General features: G+C 37.2%; 1 protein-coding gene across 3 annotated transcripts in view; it reads right to left on the bottom strand.

Annotated features, from left to right (window-relative positions):
* Positions 1-20,714, bottom strand: part of SLC25A12 (solute carrier family 25 member 12) — a 193,097-nt gene that overhangs the window by 73,751 nt on the left and 98,632 nt on the right. For 2 of the 3 annotated variants that reach the window (XM_032880454.1, XM_032880451.1), the window contains exon 3: positions 5,237-5,379. In XM_032880454.1, coding sequence (XP_032736345.1) covers positions 5,237-5,379 — 143 coding nt within the window. Of the gene's footprint in view, positions 1-3,277; positions 3,315-5,236; positions 5,380-20,714 lie in introns of those variants that run through there. The other variant, XM_032880452.1, reaches the window with a different exon arrangement.

The raw sequence follows: 20,714 nt of genomic DNA on the forward strand, positions 1-20,714 counted from the left end.
AAAATAGAGGGATATATGAAAAAGGAAGCATAGAAAAATGTTAATGGTAGAATATGGTAGGTATATAAGTGCACATGGTAAAATTCTTTCAACTTTCCTGAACATATGAATTTTCAGTATAAAATACTGGGAAGAAGTAGGGGGTGTGGGGCATGGACCACTTTGTCTCTCTGATATGCCCCTTATCAATTTTTAGCCCATAGGCATTTTATACCACATGATAATGTAACAGTACTTTTCATAAAGCAAGAAATAGCCTATTTATCTGTGAACATGAAGCAAACATGTTCCAGAATAATTTTGAAGGCTCTACTCCCCATATCCTGCAAAGAATTCCCTATTGTTAGAAGGTCCTAACCAAGACTTAAGCAGAACAAATGCAAACCACAAGCCACTAACTGGGGTGAAGAAACCATTGCTTAGTTCATACTTTAATAAATGGTTTTAATAAATGGTTTGTTTTCTTTTAACGAGGATGAGGGGGCACCTTCAATTTTTACCATAAATACTGCTTGACTTTTTACAAAAAACATATATTCACATTATAACTCCGAAATAATGTATTTTATGAATTGGATGTTTTAAAATTTTTCTACAAAGTTCCTTTTAAACTTACCAAATGGAAACTAATCAAATTTCGTAATATTAATATGTTAATTTTGTAATTTTTAGAACAACCAAGATTTCTCCATAAAAGATTTTTCTATATGCATGAAGAATACTTTTAACTCTTGGAGCGCCAGCTGGTACAGTCAGTAAAGCATCTAACTCTTCCTTCTGGCTTGCGTCATGATCTCAGGTGGTGACATGGAGCCCTGCATCTGGCTCCGCACTCATGGGGAGTCTGCTTGGGTTTCTCTCTCCCTCTCCCTCTGCTCCTTATCACCCCAACCTCCCAGCCACCCAGAGCTCTCTCCCTGTCTTTAAAATCAATCTTTTTAAAAAAATACATTATTTTATGTATGTAGAACATTAAAGGAAAACAGTTGTGAAAAACAGAGAGAAAATAATAGTTTTATACATTAGAGGAGAATAGAGCCTCCAGAAGAAATTCCGACTAGAGCTAAATATAGAAACTACAATTCCAGAAGTTAGTTTCAAACAAGCAACTGTCGAAACATTTAAGATCAGATCACACAATAATAGTTCCCAAAATCTGCATCTGATGCATGAAATGATTTTGCTTTTCATTATACAACCCCATTTTCAAAGTTTAAGCCACAATCTCACAAATACTTGGCTAATGGCCTTTACTTTTAGACAACCCATCATGCTATTTATACCACATAATGTTGCTTCTACATGGCTTTGCACAGCGAACTCTTATATCAAAACCACTGCTGCTTATTTGACTATCTATTTGAGCAAAGGGAATGGGGAAGAGGAAAACGGGCAGTTTACATGTTAAGAAAACATGGAACAGGGGGCAGGGGAGTCCAGAGCACAAAAAGGTATGGTATTCACTACTCTTAAACCTGCTTTTCCCACTTATTTATTAACTAAATCACTTAGACCTGCCTATATTAGTTCTATTAATTGAGATTGGGTCTTGGGTAATTATAAACAATGTTATGTGATGCTATTTCAAATTATCTGTACCTATAAGATTCTCATCGAACAACTACAATAGAGAGTTGCCTACATGGCACAGTCAATTAAGTCTCTGCCTTCGGCTCGGGTCATCATCCCTGAGTCCCAGGACTGAGCCCTGCATTGTGTTCCTTGCTCAGCAGGGAGTTTGCTTCTCTCTCTATCCCTCATCCCACTCATATGCTCTTTCTCAAATAAATAAAATATTAAAAAAAAAAAAAAAAAGGTGCGGGAGCATGTGTGGTTCAGTCGGTTAAGCGTCTGCCTTCCGTTCGGGTCATGATCCCCGGGTACTGGGATGGAGCCCTGCTTTGGGCTCCCTGCTCAGCGGGAAGCCTGCTTTCCCTCTCCTAGTCCCCCTCCTTGTGTTCCCTTTCTCACTGTATCTCTCAATGTCAAATAAATAAATAAAATCTTTAAAAACAAACAAACAAAAAACCTACAATAAAACCAAGGAGTATCTCCCAGGGCTATAAAAAAAGAAATACCAACTGCAATACTCTATTCTTTCATCACTGCTCTGGATAAAGGAGTGAGAAACAGAAAGTAGGGGGGAATAAAGAACACTTAAAAAAAAAAAAAAGATTATAAGAAGGAAAATGGACTAAAAATTAAGAGAATTTTGTGTTATTGGGCAAATCAATCAACCTCTCTAGATCTCATTTTCCTTAAATGTTAAACGAGCAAGGGCTGACTACTTGGAATAAATTAAACAATATCAAAGCTTTTGATTCTCTTGAATTACAAGTATTAAAGAAACATTAACCAGGATATCTAACCTTTTTTGAATTCATAGACACCCCCCTCCTGAAAACCTAGGGTTTCTCCCCAGAAAAATGCAGATATAAATTCACTCTTTTTGTATTATGTTTCAGCAAGTTCAGGAACCCCTGAAGACAAGCCATGAATACAAGGTTAAGAATTGCTGTGTTTCAGGGTGTTGGTTGGCTCAAGTCATGATCTTAGTTAGGGCTGTGAGATCAAGCCCCGCCTAAGATTCTCTTTCTCCCTCTCCCTCTGTCCTATTCCCTCTCTTAAAGAAAAAAAAAAAAAAAAAAAAAGAATTGCTGCGCTTCTAGAAAATTCCACCTTTCTCTGCTTTTAGAAATAATCTAATGTTTCATAAACTCATTTAATTTTTAGGATCTAACTCTTGGCATCAGATTTCCTACCCAATCCCAATTTGACTCATTCCAAAGAGAGGAAAACCGGAAAATTAAAAAGTTTCTAAAATCTGAAATAGGGGCACCTGGGTGGCTCAGTCATTAAGCATCTGCCTTTGGCTCAGGTCATGATCCCAGGGTCCTGGGATCAAGCTCCACATTGGGCTCCCTGCTCCTTGGGGAGCCTGCTTCTCCCTCTCCCACTCCCCCGCTTATGTTCCCTCTCTTGCTGTGTCTCTCTCTGTCAAATGAATAAATAAATTCTTTAAAAATAAATAAAATAAAATCTGAAATAAAAAAGATTTACTGTTGAAGGGAAGAGGGAAAAAAGATTTACCTTTTACAAAGAGAAACAGGTTTGTTTTTAAGTGAACATTATCAACATTATTTGATACACTTCACTAGCCAAAACCCATCTTTGATCTACTGTGGCAGCTTAAACCCTTGGTTCCACTCAACCACATTAACGATGCAACTGAGTCTGGGAGAACCACATGAAGCATCAAAAAAAAAAATACACCTACTGAGATGGACCAGAGCAGATGGTCACAAACGAAGCATCTGGAAAGATACGGGTACTCTGAAAGCAGGTCTCAGGCCAAATTAATGACAATAAATACTCTAATAATTTCTAAAATATCTAAATGTGTATGTTACCTTTAAAAATTTTGAAGACTGAATTCTGATTAAAAATACCTTTCATACATACTATTGCCTAATCACTACTGAGAAATCCAATGACTGAATACCCCATAGTAACTTATCAGCTGATTTGACGAATCTTTTGAAATTTATTTATTTACTTATTTAAGTAATCTCTATGCCCAGTGTGGGGCTTGAACCCATGACCCCAAAATCAAGACTCTCATGCTCTACTAACTGAGCCAGCCAGTTTGACTTTTTTAGAGGCAAGCCACAAAAAGTATGTAAGTTCCCCAATATCTACTATTGATAAATTATATAAAATCTTTATTTAAGATAGAAAATACTCATAGCAGACCTAATGCACTATACTAGGTTCTGTGGGAAAACACAAATAAATAAAATACTAACGCTGAATATCAACTCAGATACCAACATTTCTAGTTTAACAACTACAGTAGTTTCCTAAATGTATTTCACTGCATGTAAGTCTCGCCCTACTCCAACCTACCATTTTTCTAAAAATCTGATCATTTCTGTGGTAATATAAATATCTTTTAACAACTCCTCATTGACCAGTTTTTCACACAACTACCTCTACAAGTAGGAGAAAGAACCTGGGCCTTTGAAGGCCTGAGGATGTAGCCTGGAACTCACAAAGCACGACAAAATTCTCTTTGAAATTCATAAAAATAATCCATTTGCTCTGTAGTACAATATTTGATTTTAATATAAAAATGGTGAGCTTTTCCCCCTGAGTAAACTGACGCTGCAGTAAAATGCGCCTTGCTATTTCTGTGTCTGCACACACCCCTACACTGCCAGGCTAAAAATACTTCCAAGACTAAGTCACGTGCCTTCAGGACACAGTCAAACCTTAGCACATAAAGTTCCCAGTTCCACTCCAGCCACAACTCCAACAGCAACAAAGCAACACCACAGCCAAGGTACACACAATACAACTTCCCCAATGTCACTCCCCAAAACACATACACATGCAGGCACACACATGCACACTCTCCTTGATGTTTCACACCACTGCTGTTCCCTTTCCTAGAACTCTCTTCCCTACTTATCAGACCACTAGCAACTCTCCGTTCATCTTGCCAGATTTCACTCAAGTATCACCTCATCCATAATGCTGTCCTGATCACCCAAAACAGAGTTAACCCTGCTTTCTGGGTGTCCTTTGTAACTTTCATATACTTCTATTATAGCACCTCCTTCCCAAAGTATTATTTTCTTTGTTTATGTATCCTCTTTCTCACTAGGCCATGAGTTTCTTCTTAAGGCCAAGAACCCCATTTTATTTATGCTTATATTACTAAGGTGCGACAGGGCCTGGCTAATGGTGTTTTCAATAAATGGTTGTCAAAGAAATGAGTAAACAGACGAATAAATATCACCCTCTAAATTCTTCCCTGATTTATTCTTCTTCGTAGCACTTGTAACCTAACATGCTCTAGTTTACTTTTAAATTTGTATGTTGCTTTTGCATTTATCAGTTTGCTCACTGGTGTAATTCTAGGCCTTAGAACATTGTCTAAAACATAGTAGGTATTCAATATTTTTTGTATGAATGAAAGAAATACACTTAGTTATCTAAAAACCATTCTGTTCAGATTCAATATAAAATACAGTTTAAAAAAAAACACACACAAGAAAAAAATGCTAGTTATGCCAAATCCTTGATAATGGCAGCAAGTGACACTTTTTATAAACTTCTAAGAAAAAGTTACAGTTTATAAATTCCAGATGGTCATAGGCAACCTTAGGGTTTACTATTTTTTAGTAAGATATTGCAGAACATTCATTTTCAAAAAATGTATAAAGGTTCTTACCCATCCTTGGTTTGATCAGCTACTCCTGCCAAGAGCTGCACAATCTTCGGATTGCTATTTGGATCATTATACAGTCCAAGATAACGCTGCACAAAGTCTTCTGGGGTCATGTAATGTTCTCCATCGACCTCAGTACTGGCATACTAAAAAATAAATAATGTATACTTAAAAATTAAAATTATTTAACATCACCTTGTAGCCAAAAAAAATGTTCTGTGAAAAGGTAAATGAAAGGCCAGTATCAAAATCATAATAAAGATAACAAATGCAGGACTTTTCTCTGGATAGTGAAAAATACTCAGAGGCTGATTTAAGAGCATTGGCAAAGTACTGATACATGCTATAACATGAGCAAACCTTGAAAACATTGTAAGTTAAAGAAGCCAAACACAAAAGGCCACAGACTGTATGATCCTTTTTACAAATGAAATGTCCACAATAGGCAAATCCACAGTGACAGAAAGCAGAGGCATGGTTGCAAGGAACTGGAAGGAGGGAGAAATGAGAGTAACTGCTTAAACATATATGGGGTTTCTTTGTAGGGGGGCAATGAAAATGTCCTGGAATTAGATGGTGGCAATGGCCACACAACACTGTAAATATACTAAACAATACTGCACTGCAAACTTTAAAATGGTTAAAATGGTGAATTTTGTTATGTGACCTTTTTTTCATCAGAACATATAATACTTGAGAAGAAATATGAGAAAGACAAAGAAAGGTGAAAGGGCAGCCGAGGTGACCAAGACCTGAGAGTGAGAAGATGACACCTGCAGTCTCCTAGAGGCTTTCCACCCCAGCAGCAAGGAGCTGGGGGCGGGAGGTGGAGGGTGGACGGGTGCAGGACAAACTACTAAACCTTAGAAATTAAAATGAATGAGAAGAGCATGACAAAGAAGACCTTCCATCATAGGTATTTGTTCTATGTTCCAATAGCTGAAAAAAAGAAACAAAAATATTCTTCTTTTATGTGATTAATTTTTACAAAGAAAAAAATAATACCTGCCTATCAAATAAATACCTCATTATTTTAAGGGTTTTATATACTATGGCATGATCAAACATAAAGAATCAAAGTTCTCCTCTTTTGGGTTGCAGCTGACCAATTTAGCTACTTCAATCAAATATCAAAGCAGTAATGTCAGAAAATTTCCCAGAATTGAAGAATAAATACTCACTAAATTGCCAAACTAAGTGCCAAAAAAACAAAACAAAACAAAACAAAAAAACCCATGCCAGGACCTGACCCATCATCATAAAATTACAGAATACCAGAATAAAGAGAAAATCCTGAAAGTTTTCAGAGACCCCCCCAAAAAAAAGATCACTTAAAGAATTATGAATCACAAGCATCAATGATTCCTCAACAGAAACACTGACAGCTTAAAGACAGTGCAATAATACCTTGAAAATTCTAAGATAAAGGAGTTCCAGCCTAGATTTCTAAACTGAGCCAAACTTTCAATCAGCTGTAAGAGTAGGTTAACAGTACTTTGAGGGGTGCCTTACTTAGCTGGGCTTACTCGGTTGGGCTTATTCAGAGGGCTTACTCAGTTGGGCATCTGACTCTTGGTTTCAGCTCAGGTCATGGTCTCAGGGTCATGAGATCAAGTCCTATGGCCAGCTCGGTACTCAGCAGGCAGGCTGCTTCTCTCCCTCTCCTCTGTCCCTCCCCTTGCTCAGGCATCTCTAAAATGGATAAACCTTTAAAAAAATAAGTGAATAAAAATAAAAGTACTTTGAGATATCCATGTTCTCAATACTTCTTTCTCCCATCGTGTACCTTCTCAGGAAGCTATAGAAGCATTTACTCCGTCAAAAAGAGGCATGAACCAAGTCAGAGGAAGATGTAGGATCCAGGAATCAGCTGATCCAACCCAGGAAAGTGGCCAAGAGAAATCCCCGGACAAGAACTGTGCTGCAGGCCTCTAGAGTCCATGGTCCTGGCAGGGAGCACACAAAGGACTCCAAGAAGGAAAGCCACTGGGAAAAATGGAGTGTTAAAATACCCAAGGCATTTGGCTATATGGAAAATAACATTGGGAGGAGTATTAATCTTTGTTCAAATGTCATCTTCTCAATGAGATCTACTCTTATCACCCTATTTAGTATTATAACCCATGCCTGCACCAATATTCCCAGTTCCCCTTATGTTGCTCTTCTTTTCCCCTTGGCACCTATCACTTTGTGATAAAGTACACACTCTTTTGCTCTTCTTTTCCCCTTGGCACTTATCACTTTGTGATAAAGTACATACTATGTACTTTACGTCTTTATTATGTTTATTGCTTATCTCCCAACAAAGGAAGGAATCTTTGTCTAGTTCTAGTTTTTTTCTTTGTCTAGTTTGTATAGATTGTCTGTTCACTGTTGCATCCCAAGCACCAAGAATAATGGCACACAGTAGGCATTCAGTAAATATTTGTTAAATTAATGGATTGGTATTAGGTACACAAATTGCTAAGTAAATAAAAATTTAGGTAATTTTTAACTCTATGAGAAAGTAAATTATGAAAAGGTATTTTTGTTGTACAAAAACAGGAAGTAGGGGTGCCTAGGTGGCTCAGTTGTTAAGTGTCTGCCTTTGGCTCAGGTCGTGATCCCAGGGTCTAGGGATCGAGCCCCGCGTCTGACTCCATGCTCAGCGGGTAGCCTGCTCCTCCCCTCTCCCACTTCCCCTGCTTGTGTTCCTTCTCTCACTGTGTCTCTGTCAAATAAATAAATAAAATCTTAAAAAAAAAAAAGTAAATATAATACATGACTTGGCTCAAAATAAATAGTGTTTATAGTCATAACAATATAGATACAAGTATTAATTACAATGATAAACATACTGAGAGGAATGGAGGGAGAAGGAAGGAGGACGTAGTATAAGGAAGTCCTCAACTACTATCATGGGAAGTCAGTAATGTCTAGAAATAGCAATATAGAAACATGAAGGGAAATACCAAAATAAATAGCTAAGAGAAGTGGTTGCTTCTGGGAAACAAGACAGGGATGGAAAGGATCAAAGCAAAGGACTATTGGTTTGCTTTTTGGTTAAGTGTTTCAAATATTCTCATTTGTGATTCTGACTAAACCAAGCAACCAGCTCTTTCAACAAGGAAAGAATTAAATAAAAAATGTTTCTTTTGTCATATTCTGAAACACACCACAGAGGCTATCACAGACAATGCTTTGTTAGCCTGTGCAAGAAATAGTCCAAGGTAGACATGTTTTTACCAGCTTGTACTACCAAAAACACCTAACAAATATCACCTCAAAATAAAGTCATGTTTTTCTACTACATAATAGTGAGTGGATTCCACCAATTCCCATCAACTACTTCTTTTGCTCTTTGTTCTTCAATGTTCTTCAAAATCTGACATGTTTTACCAAAATCAGAAAACCATGGAGTTAAGAATAGGATAGGCAGGAGTGGGGAAAGGCACAAGGTCAGGAAGACTACTGCAACTGAAAAGAGGAATCAGCACAAGGAAATCTACAAATAGAATTTAAGGACACTGACAAGCCAACAACTCACTAGAATATGAATGCCAAACAATGGTATGGGAAATGTACTATAGGATTCATTTACATGCAGAAGGTCAGACCAAAAAAGCAGTTTGAGACCAGATGATGGAAAACTTTGAATGCTAAGCTGAATAGTCTGACCTCCATTCTGTGGGGCACAGGATGACACTAAAATTTTAGAGGACAGAGCTGTGATTTAACCTGTGCTCTCTCTAGTGGCAATGGAAAAGATGGTTTGGAGAGCACAGAAACTGACTGGGGGCAGGGAGACCAAGTGTCCGTTACTGAAGATCCAGGTGAAAGAGGATGAAGCCTGAACCAAGCGGGTGGGAGTGGAAATAAGAAAAAAATGGGTACTTTCACTCCTTGCTAATGGCTTTTTTAAAATGATTTTCTTTAAAAAAATTTTTTTAAATATTTTAATTATTTATTTGTCACAGAGAGAGAGAGAGCATAAGCAGTCAGTGGCAGGGAGAGGCAGAAAGAGAAGCAGGCTCCCCACTGAGTAAGGAGCTGACACGAAAGTTGATCCCAGGACCCTGGGATCATGACCTGAGCCGAAGGCATCTACTTAACCGACTGAGCCACCCAGGCATTCCTAAATGATTTTCATAATGTTACAGTCACACCATTCAAAATTCAAAAGGTACAAAATGGTATACAGTGAAAAGTCTTCCTAACACCTTGGTCCCTAGTCACTCAATACCCCACTCCAGAGGCAATCAATCTCTTGTATATCCTTCCAGATGTTTTATCCATAAATGATTATACATATATGAGATATATGCATATACATGCTAATATATACATATGCAAATATGCATGAATATTCTTACCTATTTCTTTTTACACAAATGATAACTATTGATACTGTTCTGTACATCTTGCTTTTTCCCCAATTCATTTTGAAAAGCGATTCAGCAATACATACATACATATACCTATCATATATAAAGAACTATATGAATGCTCACGTCCTTTGACAAGGAATCCCAGGTATGAGTCCTATGGAAAATGTAAAAGAAGGAAGAACTAACATGAGATGCAAAATAAAAAAAGATACTAGAGATAGGTTATGGAGATCTTTGTTCTTTCTACAACTGTTTGAGAGCTGCTTGCTTTCCTTAATCAGATGTCAGTTTTCAAAAGAGTACGAAAACATTTCAGAGTTAGTATTAACAAAATGTGGCAACTAATTCTCCATTTCTTTTTGCCACATAGGTATCTCATATCTAAAAGTAGTACCTGAATTTGTCTGCCAGGATTACCACCACTACACACAGAACACACACACACACACACACACACGCACACAGAAAGTATACTGTACTTACAGAATCACCAGGATTTCACAACATTCTTGATTTTATGAGGAAATAGAGCAGCCTTAGCAGAAATCAAGGACACAGCAGCCAACAAGGAAAATAAATGCTTTTGTTGACAAGTACTGGAACAGGCTTTGCCAGTATCTGGGGTTATAAATGATGCCAGAGAATCACTTACCCTGAGGTATTTTGCTAGTGTTTTCCCCAACTCTCCTAGTCTATTTTAACTTGATTTGAACTGAAAGATAAAGTGTATAGCTCAGAGGGGGGAAAAAAAACAAGTCTTCTCATCCAAAAGGAGTCAATACTTGACTTTTGCAGGAGACAGTTAACTAATTAGCTCATTAAATTAGAGACAATTACTTGGCAATGTCAGTGAGTCTGTTTGCCTGAACAGACAGAACAGAAGAGGGAGTATAGAACTGACTAGAATCTACCCACAGTCAGTCAAGATGCTAAAACATGTTAGGTATTATGTTAACAAAGAAAACAGGTACCTTAAAAACAGGTGATACATTTAAACCAAAAGTATATTTTAAAATACTTTTAAAATAAGAATGACCCATTTATTTTAAACAACTTCATTACTTTCAATGTTTATTTGAATTGACTGGATAATAATGTTTTAAACAAAGTAAACATGGCCTTGAGTAACACAAAAGGCTAGAAGTCAGAAAACTTTGAAGAGGCCGTATTAAGATTTCTCTCTGCTAACCAAAATGACTTGCATATTTACACTAAAAACAATAAAAAGCAATGTAAAACAAAGTTTTGGGTCTCCCAAGCTAACAGTTATGCTAAAAATTTAATATGACAACTAACTTACTCATTTCATCATTTCCATTTTGTTACTGTCTTTTCAAAGAGTGAACCAAAATTTCTTTAAATGAAATTGACCAAATACTGTATCCACACTCCAAATAACTTTAGAGTTAATCACTTGCCATTTCAAAGATGTCTCTTAAGCAGTTGTAAATCCTTCTTGGGCAGGAATTCAAGGACACATGAAAGACATTGACAAGAAGTGGCTGACATCATCCAAACAAAATAGGTGACTTATTTCTTTATTAAACTTTTTCCAAATCCAACTTAAGTATTTGAATGTAAAAGTGCACATAGATTTGACATTTCCAGAAATATTTAAATTTACATTTATTTCACATGTGCTTGAAAAAGTTTTGACATTCTGAAGATTGAGAAATAAAATGGATCCTAATGAAAGATTAGAATATTTATTGCTGATAAAAGATGTTAGGGTTTCACATATAGATACACATACTTACACTATTGTACTTACACTGAACTACCTCTAGCTCCAAATGAGATGATGTTATCTAGAAATGTTTTGCCTACCAGGCCAACGGATCAACATATCAAGGTATCACTTGACTGAAAGTAAGTCAGACAGTAGTAACTCCTTTAACAATTTACCAAATTTTAACCTATATCACAGGTTACTACAAAGCAGACTTTACAAAGAATTTTCACAAAATCCTAAATTTCTACTGAGTAAGGAGGAAAAGAAGGTTAACTTAAAATTCAATGACACAAATGAGTAAAAAACCCAAATAGTCTAAATGAATCAAATTGCCTGTTTAAAATGGCTTAAGTTCAAAGACAAATAGATCCTTTGATATTTTATATGTCTAAAAGACTTTACAGAGATTACAAAGAAAAAAAATGTTTTAAAGATTTTATTTATTCTTTTGACAGAGAGAGACACAACAAGAGAGGGAACAGAAGCAGGGGGAGTGTGAGAGGGAGAAGCAGGCTTCCCGCTGAGCAGGGAGCCCAATTCGGGGCTTGATCCCAGGACTCCAAGATCGTGACCTGAGCTGAAGGCGAAGCTTAAGGACTGAGCCACCCAGGCACCCCATAAAGAAAAATTCTGATCTGCTGTAACTATAAAGCTGGTTGCTTTTTCAAAAGTATACAGTGTATCAAAGATTTTCTTTTTAAGTACACACACCAAAACCAAGGTAATATATTTAGAAGCACTACTAGTTAAACCAAAAATCTGCTAACATAAAATCTTCCAGTTATTTTGCATCCACTTAAAAAACAATTATTAAGTACCAATTGTGTGCTGGACCCTACGTGTGGTACTAGGGATGCAAGATCACAAAAAACATAGTTCCTACTCTCACACTAGCTCAGAGACAGTGGCATGACAGATACCGAAACCAGGGTCAGAAAATGAGTTCTAATCCCCTGTGTGATTTCTTGAGTGAAACACACCTTCTCTGAGCTTCTTCTCTAATAAAAAAACAGAAAGATAGCTGTCTTGATGTAAGGGGAAAAATGAGATCTTGAACACCAAAGTACTTGGAAATTGTAAAACTAATGCATACTGAAATACTGTAGTTCTTCTAAAAAGTTCAGAAACACAGAAAAGCATAGGGTCCCGGTTTCCCTCCTTGCTTATTTAATTATTCTGCTTTTGCCCAAACATGAAGGAATTATTGTTGTAACTCTTCATCTTCCTCCAAACCAAGGTCTCCTTGGAGCTGGCTTCCACAATTCTTGGGTTTACCACATCGGTCCTAACTGGTCTAGCCAGCTTAATCTCTGCTTATCCAACTCGTGGCCGTAACATGAGTCAAAACACACTGTTGGTCCATGACTTTGTTCCAACTAAGATGAACTGACATTTTCAGATCTTAATACCCTTTTAATATAAGTAGCTCTCAAATGACAATGTCACAAAGTTTGGTAGTTACAGATATCACATAAAGCATTTCCCATATAGAAAAATGAATACGTGAATGATGGAAGAGCTGAGCATACAAAGTTAATCCTCCTGCTGTCCTTAACTTTACTGCTCTTACTCCTAACGGAAGCCAAATTTAGTCAAGAATGTGTGCCCTTTCATTACACGAGCACTCTGCATGAGGAGCAGACTGCAACAGGCCTGACACACAAACCCTGTTACAACAGCACAATGTGGAATTCATCTACCATCAGTAATGTTTTAATAAGAAAAAATAATTTTAACATGTGTGGCCACTTTTTAAAAGATTTTAGTTAGTGATGCAAAAATTTTTTGATATTTACTAAAACCAGCTACACATGCATTAGGAAAAGGCAATTTTATCCATCTAATTTTATTTTATTTATTTATTTAAACATTTTATTTATTTATTTGACAGAGAGATACACAGTGAGAACACAAGCAGGAGGAGTGGGAGAGGAAGAAGCAGGCTTCCCGCTGAGTAGGGAGCCTGATATGGGGCTCAACCCCAGAACCCTTGGATCATGACCTGAGCCAAAGGCAGACACTTAACAACTGAGCCACCCAGGTGTCTCTATTTATTTATTTTTCTTTAAAGATTTTATTTATCTGTCAGAGAGAGAAAGGGAGAGAGAACAAGCAGGGGGAGTGGCAGGGAGATGGAGAAGCAGGCTCCCCCGTCAGCAAGGAGCCCAATGCAGGACTCATTCTCAGGACCCCAGGATCATGACCCAAGCCAAAGGCAGACACTTAACTAACTGAGTCACCCAGGTGTCCCATCCATCTAATTTTAATTAGCATTTTCTATTGCATATTTCACATACAGTAGAAATAAACTTTCTATTCGATTTTGCAAAAAAAAGTTCTCCAAACATCTGCTTTCTAACTCAGCTTGTTTCCATGAAATATTATGCACTTCTTTTTCTTTTTGCTTCAGTGAATGTATTTTAACTATCCATTATATCAAGTCCTACGGTCATCTACTAAACAATGCAATTCCTAACAGAGCATGGAGGTACAAGACCCTTGTTAATCACTGAAATCAACTGAAGCTACCATAATAAACTAGGTCTACCAAAACAATTTTCCTCTCAAAATGGCCAAAAACCTTGGAAATAAAATAATGACCCCAGAGAACTCAATAACTCAAACTAGAATGCTTCTCAGGGCACATTAAGTTGCATAATTAATTTGCATTGTTCTTAAAATAATACTTCAATCTCTTGGTCTAAGTAACCATGGGAACATACAAGGAGCATATATATATATTTGTAAGCCTGGGTAAATCATGTTTTTGACAATCAAGTTGCAGCTCCTAGGGGGACGGAATGCTTTAATGTTGGTAAGCCTTTATTAAATAGCAAGATTTTTGCCACAGAGAAAGAAGGACCTTTATTGTGGTAGGGAGTAGAAAATATTAGATTTAGGAGACAGATCAACCAAATGTAATGTAATATGAACATGGCTTGGATCCTGATTTTAACAAATCAAATTTTTAAAAAAATGAAACAATCAGGGAAATTTCAATACTGAGTGGACATCCACATTATTAAGGAGTATTTTTACCTGTAATAATCAAATTATGGTTTGATGGTTTTCAGAGTCATCACCTTTAGAGATACTAGAGTATTTGTGTATGCAGTGATACAATGTCTGGGAATTGCTTCAAAATAATCCAATGCAGCTGCAATACAGACGAAGCAAGGTTAGCCATAAGAATTGGTGAAGCTGAGTGATGGATATATGATAATTCATTATACTATTTTCTCTAACTTATATAGATTTAAAATTTTCCATAATTAAAAGACTTTTTAAAAAATGACCAAAAAAGAATGAGATTATTCTATATGTACCATATGTACTCGTATCTCCAAATAATATTAACTAAAAAAGCCGAGTTGCTTTGAAATACATAAAGCAAGTCTCATCTACTTACTGTATAACTTTGAGCAAGTTACTTAACCCTCCTAGGGCTCAGTTTTTTCATCAATGAAAATGGGAATATTAATGGTTCCTACCTTATAGAGTTGTTTTGAGGATTAACTATAAAGATTTGTATAAAATACTTACAATATCGCCTGAGACATGATAGTTATTCAGTAAGTAAGAAATAGCACACACAGTTCTAGAAGCCCAATAGTGGCCATGGCACTGGTTTCAGTGAATGATGCCTCAGCAACTTCAGTAATATTAAGTAAAAGAGAACTGGACAGAACAGGGAAATGATTTTTAAGTTACACACATAAAGAATGTATTACAAGTCTCTCTTTTAGGTCTGTGTTTTGGTATTTCAAAGCCTACTTGGACCATTATTCTTTCTCTGGTCCAGACTGAGCAGGTGAAGATTCCAAAAACAACCTCTGCACACAACTTCCACAGTCTCTCAATCTCAGAGAATGGCTTTATCCTTTCTCAAAACCTATAAACTTGAGAGAAGTCACCTCTTATGGTGGTATTTCTGAATGTGGGGATTTGTAAAGATCTTCAGGTACAGGTCTCAAGAATGTGAGCAATTAGCTGATTACATGTTCATAATCAGAAACACATACTAACATCTGAATCACTTTATAGGTCCAGCACAGTTGCCTGGGAAAGACAAGGGACTCAGATCTTACTCAGGAAAGAAAAATCTTCATCTTATCTTAGAAGAAAAGGGAGGGAACCAGGAACTAAGCTCCATGTTAAAAAAAAAAAAAAAAAGAAAAGGAGTCAGTGAGGCCTCACTCAAGATATTCTAACACCCCCATGGACAGGAGGAAATTAAACTGGAAGAATCAAGGCAGTCATCCATAAGAAAGCACAGAAACATATACGGAAGTTTAATAATAGATCAATATGGTCTATTTAAATATGACCTATTCAAAATGTAAATTGAATTATTCCACTTCCAATGTGAAAGATCTTCAGCAGTTTCAAACAACACTCTTTTTTTTAAGATTTTATTTATTTATTTGACAGACAGATCACAAGTAGGCAGAGAAGCAGGCAGAGAGAGAGAGAGGGAAGCAGGCTCCCCGCTGAGCAGAAAGCCCGATGTGGGACTCGATCCCAGGACCCTGAGATCATGACCCGAGCTGAAAGCAGAGGCTTCAACCCACTGAGCCACCCAGGCGCCCCTCAAACAACACTCTTAAAAAAAAATCCAAACTCTTTTCTGTGGCCTACAAACAAGGCCGCACCTGATAAGGCTCTCCTGCAGCCTCATCTCTTACTGGCCATTCACTCCCTCACTGACTGACACTTCAGGCACACTGGCTCATTTCTGTTTGTCAAAAATACCAAACCCTTATCTACATCTAGGCCTTTAGACATGAGAGCCCTCTGTTCAGAATTCTCTCTACCCACCTTTTAGTCTCATCTCTAATAACACAATCTCAGGGGTCTTTACTGACCACCCTCTTGACAAATCATGGCCTTCTCCATCATTTTGTTTATTTCCTTATTAGTCTTGTCACCTTCTGCAGCTGCTTTTTGTTTTTTTCCAAGTCTATGGGCTTTGCTATTGTCTGTCTCATCGTGACCTAGAATGTGAGGTTTTACCTTCACTGAAATCCTTTTATCTAAGATCTATAAAGGTAGGGGCACCTGGGTTGCTCAGTCAGTTAAATGTCTGCTTTTGGCTCAGCTCATTATCAGAGGTTCCCAGATGAAGCCCCACCGCTGGCTCCCTGCTCAGTGAGGAGTCTGTCTCTCCCTTTCACCCTGCATCCCCTCTGACTCATGCTTGCTTTCTACCCCCCTAACCCCACCTCTCTCAAATAAATAAGTTTTCAAAAAAATCTTTAAGGCCACCTGATTGGCTCAGTTGGTTAAGCATCTGCCTTTGGCTCAGGTCATGATCCTGGGGTCCTGGTATCAAGTCCCACATTGGACTCCCTGCTCAGTAGGGAGTCTGCTTCTCCCTCTGACCCTCTCCCCTCTCAGGCTCTCCCTCATTACTCTCTCTCTCTCAAATAAATAATTTTTTTAAAATAAAAAATCTTTAAAATCTATAAAGGTAGAACCTAGCACAATGCCTAACCTGGCACATGGTAGACAATTAAAAATATACTGATGGAGGGCGCCCATCAGTCGTTAAGCAGCTGCCTTCAGCTCAGGTCATGATCCCAGGGTCCTGGGATAGAGGCCCACATCAGGCTCCCTGCTCGACGGGAAGCCTGCTTCTCCCTCTCCTGCTCCCCACTGCTTGTGTTCCCTCTCTCTGTGTCTCTCTTTCTGTCAAATAAATAAATAAAATCTTTAAAATATATATATACACATATATATTTATACATATATATATACTGATGGGTAGTAGAACACAACATGGCATTTAATAACACTAATTTTCTCATCTTTTCAGTTATTTTTCAATCCTTCAGTTGACTCAAAGATAAAATCTATGATGTGAGTATGCCTTTAATTCCTAAACTTTTTTTTAATGAAAACTTTGTATAGTTTATGGCAAATGCTAATATACTAAAGATAAAGGCTATTGTCTTCAATGCCTACATTCTAAAGAACTGGTGAAAACTCTTAATCAATATGGCTGAGAAAACTATAGATCCCTTTCTATGTGTCTCATACTGGGTTTACTCAACCCAATTTAGTCTGGGAAGTCCTCTTTTAACTTCAGGTTCTGAACTGTTAAATTTTTACTTTTTAAATTATTCACTTGGTAAAAATCTAATACGCATACATCAATACTTTGTTTTAATTTTCCCCTAATATTTTTTTTTAATTTTATTTATTTGACAGAGAGAGAGAGAACAGGAACACAAGCAGGGGGGTGTGGGAGAGGGAGAAGCAGGCCTCTCACCGAGCATGGAGACCAATCCCAGGACTCCAGGATCACGACCTGAGCCAAAGGCAGATACTTAATGACTGAGCCACCCAGGCACCCCTCCCCTAATTCTTCTATAAGTATATATATGTGTAAATATACATACAACATATATGAAATGGCATTTAGAAAACTAAAATCATGCTATATACACTTAATTACATCTTTCTTATCTCAATAGTACATTGGAAATCTCTCTAAATCATCTGATATAGGCCTCATTCTTTTTAGTTCTGCATAATTTTCCAGGGATGGTTATTCTAATTTTTCTACCACTCCCCTTTGATAACATTTCTCTTGTTTCCTACCTTTTTTTCCTCAAGGAACAACTCCATGCTGCAACTAACAACCTTGTACACATATTCTCTCTCTTTTTTTTTTTTAAGATTTTATTTATTTGAGAAAGACAGAAAGCGCCAGCTTGTGCACACAAGCAGAGGGGTAGGGCAGAGGGAGAGAAACAAGCAGACTCTTGAGCAGCGAGCCTGATTCAGGACTAGATCCCAGGACCCGGTGTTCATGACTTGAGCTGAAGGCTCACTTAACTGACTGAACCACCCAGGCACCCCTAGTACATACATATTCTTACGAGTATTTTTATTTCTCTGGAATAAATATCCCAAATGTAGGACTGTTTGTTCAAATGGTATCTTCTTTCTATCTTAAACTATTGCCAGATTGCTTTCCAAAGAATCTTTGTTTCCACAAATACCATGTGAGAGCACCTTTTGGCTCCACACTGAGCCTCAGGAGATGCTATCATTTGTAGTACACATTCCATGCTTTTGAAAACATAGCCCTGATGCCTACTCCAACAAAGTGGAAATGTCTCCTGCTAAAAGCTCTGTTTAATTCCCTTCTCAGCTCCACGTTACTGCAAAAAATAAAAACGTAATATGTAAACAAATGTTTATTGAATAAGAGGATATTTCTTTCCATTAAAAATATGTTATCATAAAAACCCTAAGGAAGAATCACACTGCTTTACATTAGCAGCATCTTCTTCCATTTCTTCTCTAAAATAACACAGAAGAAAACAAATTTTTCTAATTTTTTATGGAATATGATCTTCATTGTTACATTGGTGATAACGAGAAAAAGAACAGGATGGGGCACCTGGTTGGCTCAGTCGTTAAACATCTGACTTCAGTTCCGGTCATGATCTCAGGGTCCTGGACCTGAGTCCCATGTCAGGGTCCACGCTCAGCAGGGAATCTGTTTCTCTCCTCTCCCTCCAGTCCTCCCTCCACTTGTGCCCTTGCTCTCTCTCTCTCTCTCTCTCTCAAATAAATAAAATCTTTAAAAAAAGAGAGAGAGTAAAAAAACAGGATTGATATAATATTTGAGTTCTATATTGCAGCATGTTTCTAGTCTAACATATATAATGATACAGCCTCAAATGTGTTGCTTTTACCATACCAATACACTGATAAATAAACAATAAAAAGTCTACCAACTGAAAAAAAAACAAAAAACAAAAAAGACCTTGACAAACAATTCACTTAGAACAGTTTTTTATAAACCTACTTGGCCACAAAGCATAGACTAGATTAACTTCTCATTCTGAAGTTTGTCAGGTTTATAATAAACAGCCTATGACATTCCTGTTATCCTCACCTTACCTCCCTCTTCATTGCTTCTATTATCTCCTTTTGCTACTGTATATTTCTGATGTAGCGAAACTGGGTCAATGATGGTGTGTGGGTGAGAGAGGTGAAAAAAGAGATAAATCAAGAAATGACAATTGTAAAGGTAGTAATAGTAAGATCTTAGCTTGACAACCGGTTGTAAAATTATAGCACAATCTGACACATACGAATTCATTTGTTGTGCTCCAATTTTATGAACTTGTAGGGGACAGGAAAAACTGAATCCTAGTGAATATTATTGTTCTTTTTTTTAAAATAGAAAACATAGCTCATCAAAATTTGAGAAGTAATGAACACAGAAAAAATAAACGTATTTTCCTATATTCAAAATAATAATGCACTTTATTTTTATAAAGCCCTTCTCACAAACTTGCACACATAATTCCATTAAAGTACTTTCAAAGAGGAATATTTTGCTATTGACAAAAACAAATGAGTATTTGTGAATTAGAGAGTTAATCCAAATTTTACAAAGAACAGCTTTCAACTAGGGACACCTGGGTGACTCAGATGGTTAAGCATCTGCCTTCGGCTCAGGTCACAATCTTTGGGTCCTGGGATGGAGCCCCATATCAGGCTCCCTGCTCAGCACGGACTCTGCTTCTCCTCTCCCTCTGCCCATTCCCCCACTCATGCGCATACACTCTCTCTCTATCCCAAATGAATAAAGTCTTTATTTAAAAAAAAAAACAACTTTCAATTGTATTCCAAAATTCAAAATCAAATCTTCTCTGTAGTCTTTAAACAGCTCAAATGATCCTGAACTCAAGCGGCCCCAAAATTCTACCAAAGCCAAATTATACTAGTAACAATAACCTATATTTTAATCTTTGTATCTTTTTGAAACTACTTTAAATTCCCATGGGACGATTCTCTCTAGTTCTCCTCCTCCTCCTTTCCACTTCAATTATGGATATGACTTATAAATCAGCTCCTTATTCCTGGTCTTGTTTCTTTTATTTTTAATCCCCTCACCACAAGGAATTATATAACACCTGTACAAATTTGTCACTCCCCAAACTTGACAAATTTAACATACTGGGCCAACAACCCAACTTAAACTGCTCCCACAAAAAAAAAAAAAAAAAAATTCCCAAAATGGATGCCTTATCAATTAATATCTATCCAGATTCACTACTTCTTACCTTACTTTTACATTTAACACCAAATTCAATGGATTCATCCCTTACAAAGTCCCTGGTGTTGTCCTTCCTTTCTATTTCCCCAGCCATCAGCCACTCCAGGTCATTATCTCCCACATGTATTATTTCAATAGCCTCTTAGCCCATCTCCCTACCTACTTCCAACCTCTCCACACTTTATCCAACATACACAAAGAGCTATCAGAATTCACCACTTCAATTTGCCCACTCAGAAACCCATAGTGCCTCCCTACTGTTTCAAATCCAAACTCACTGGCCAAACGTTCTAGGTAGTT

This window comes from Lontra canadensis, unplaced genomic scaffold (genome assembly GCF_010015895.1).
Source record: "Lontra canadensis isolate GAN:19392208 unplaced genomic scaffold, GSC_riverotter_1.0 scaffold69, whole genome shotgun sequence".
NCBI lineage: Eukaryota > Metazoa > Chordata > Mammalia > Carnivora > Mustelidae > Lontra > Lontra canadensis.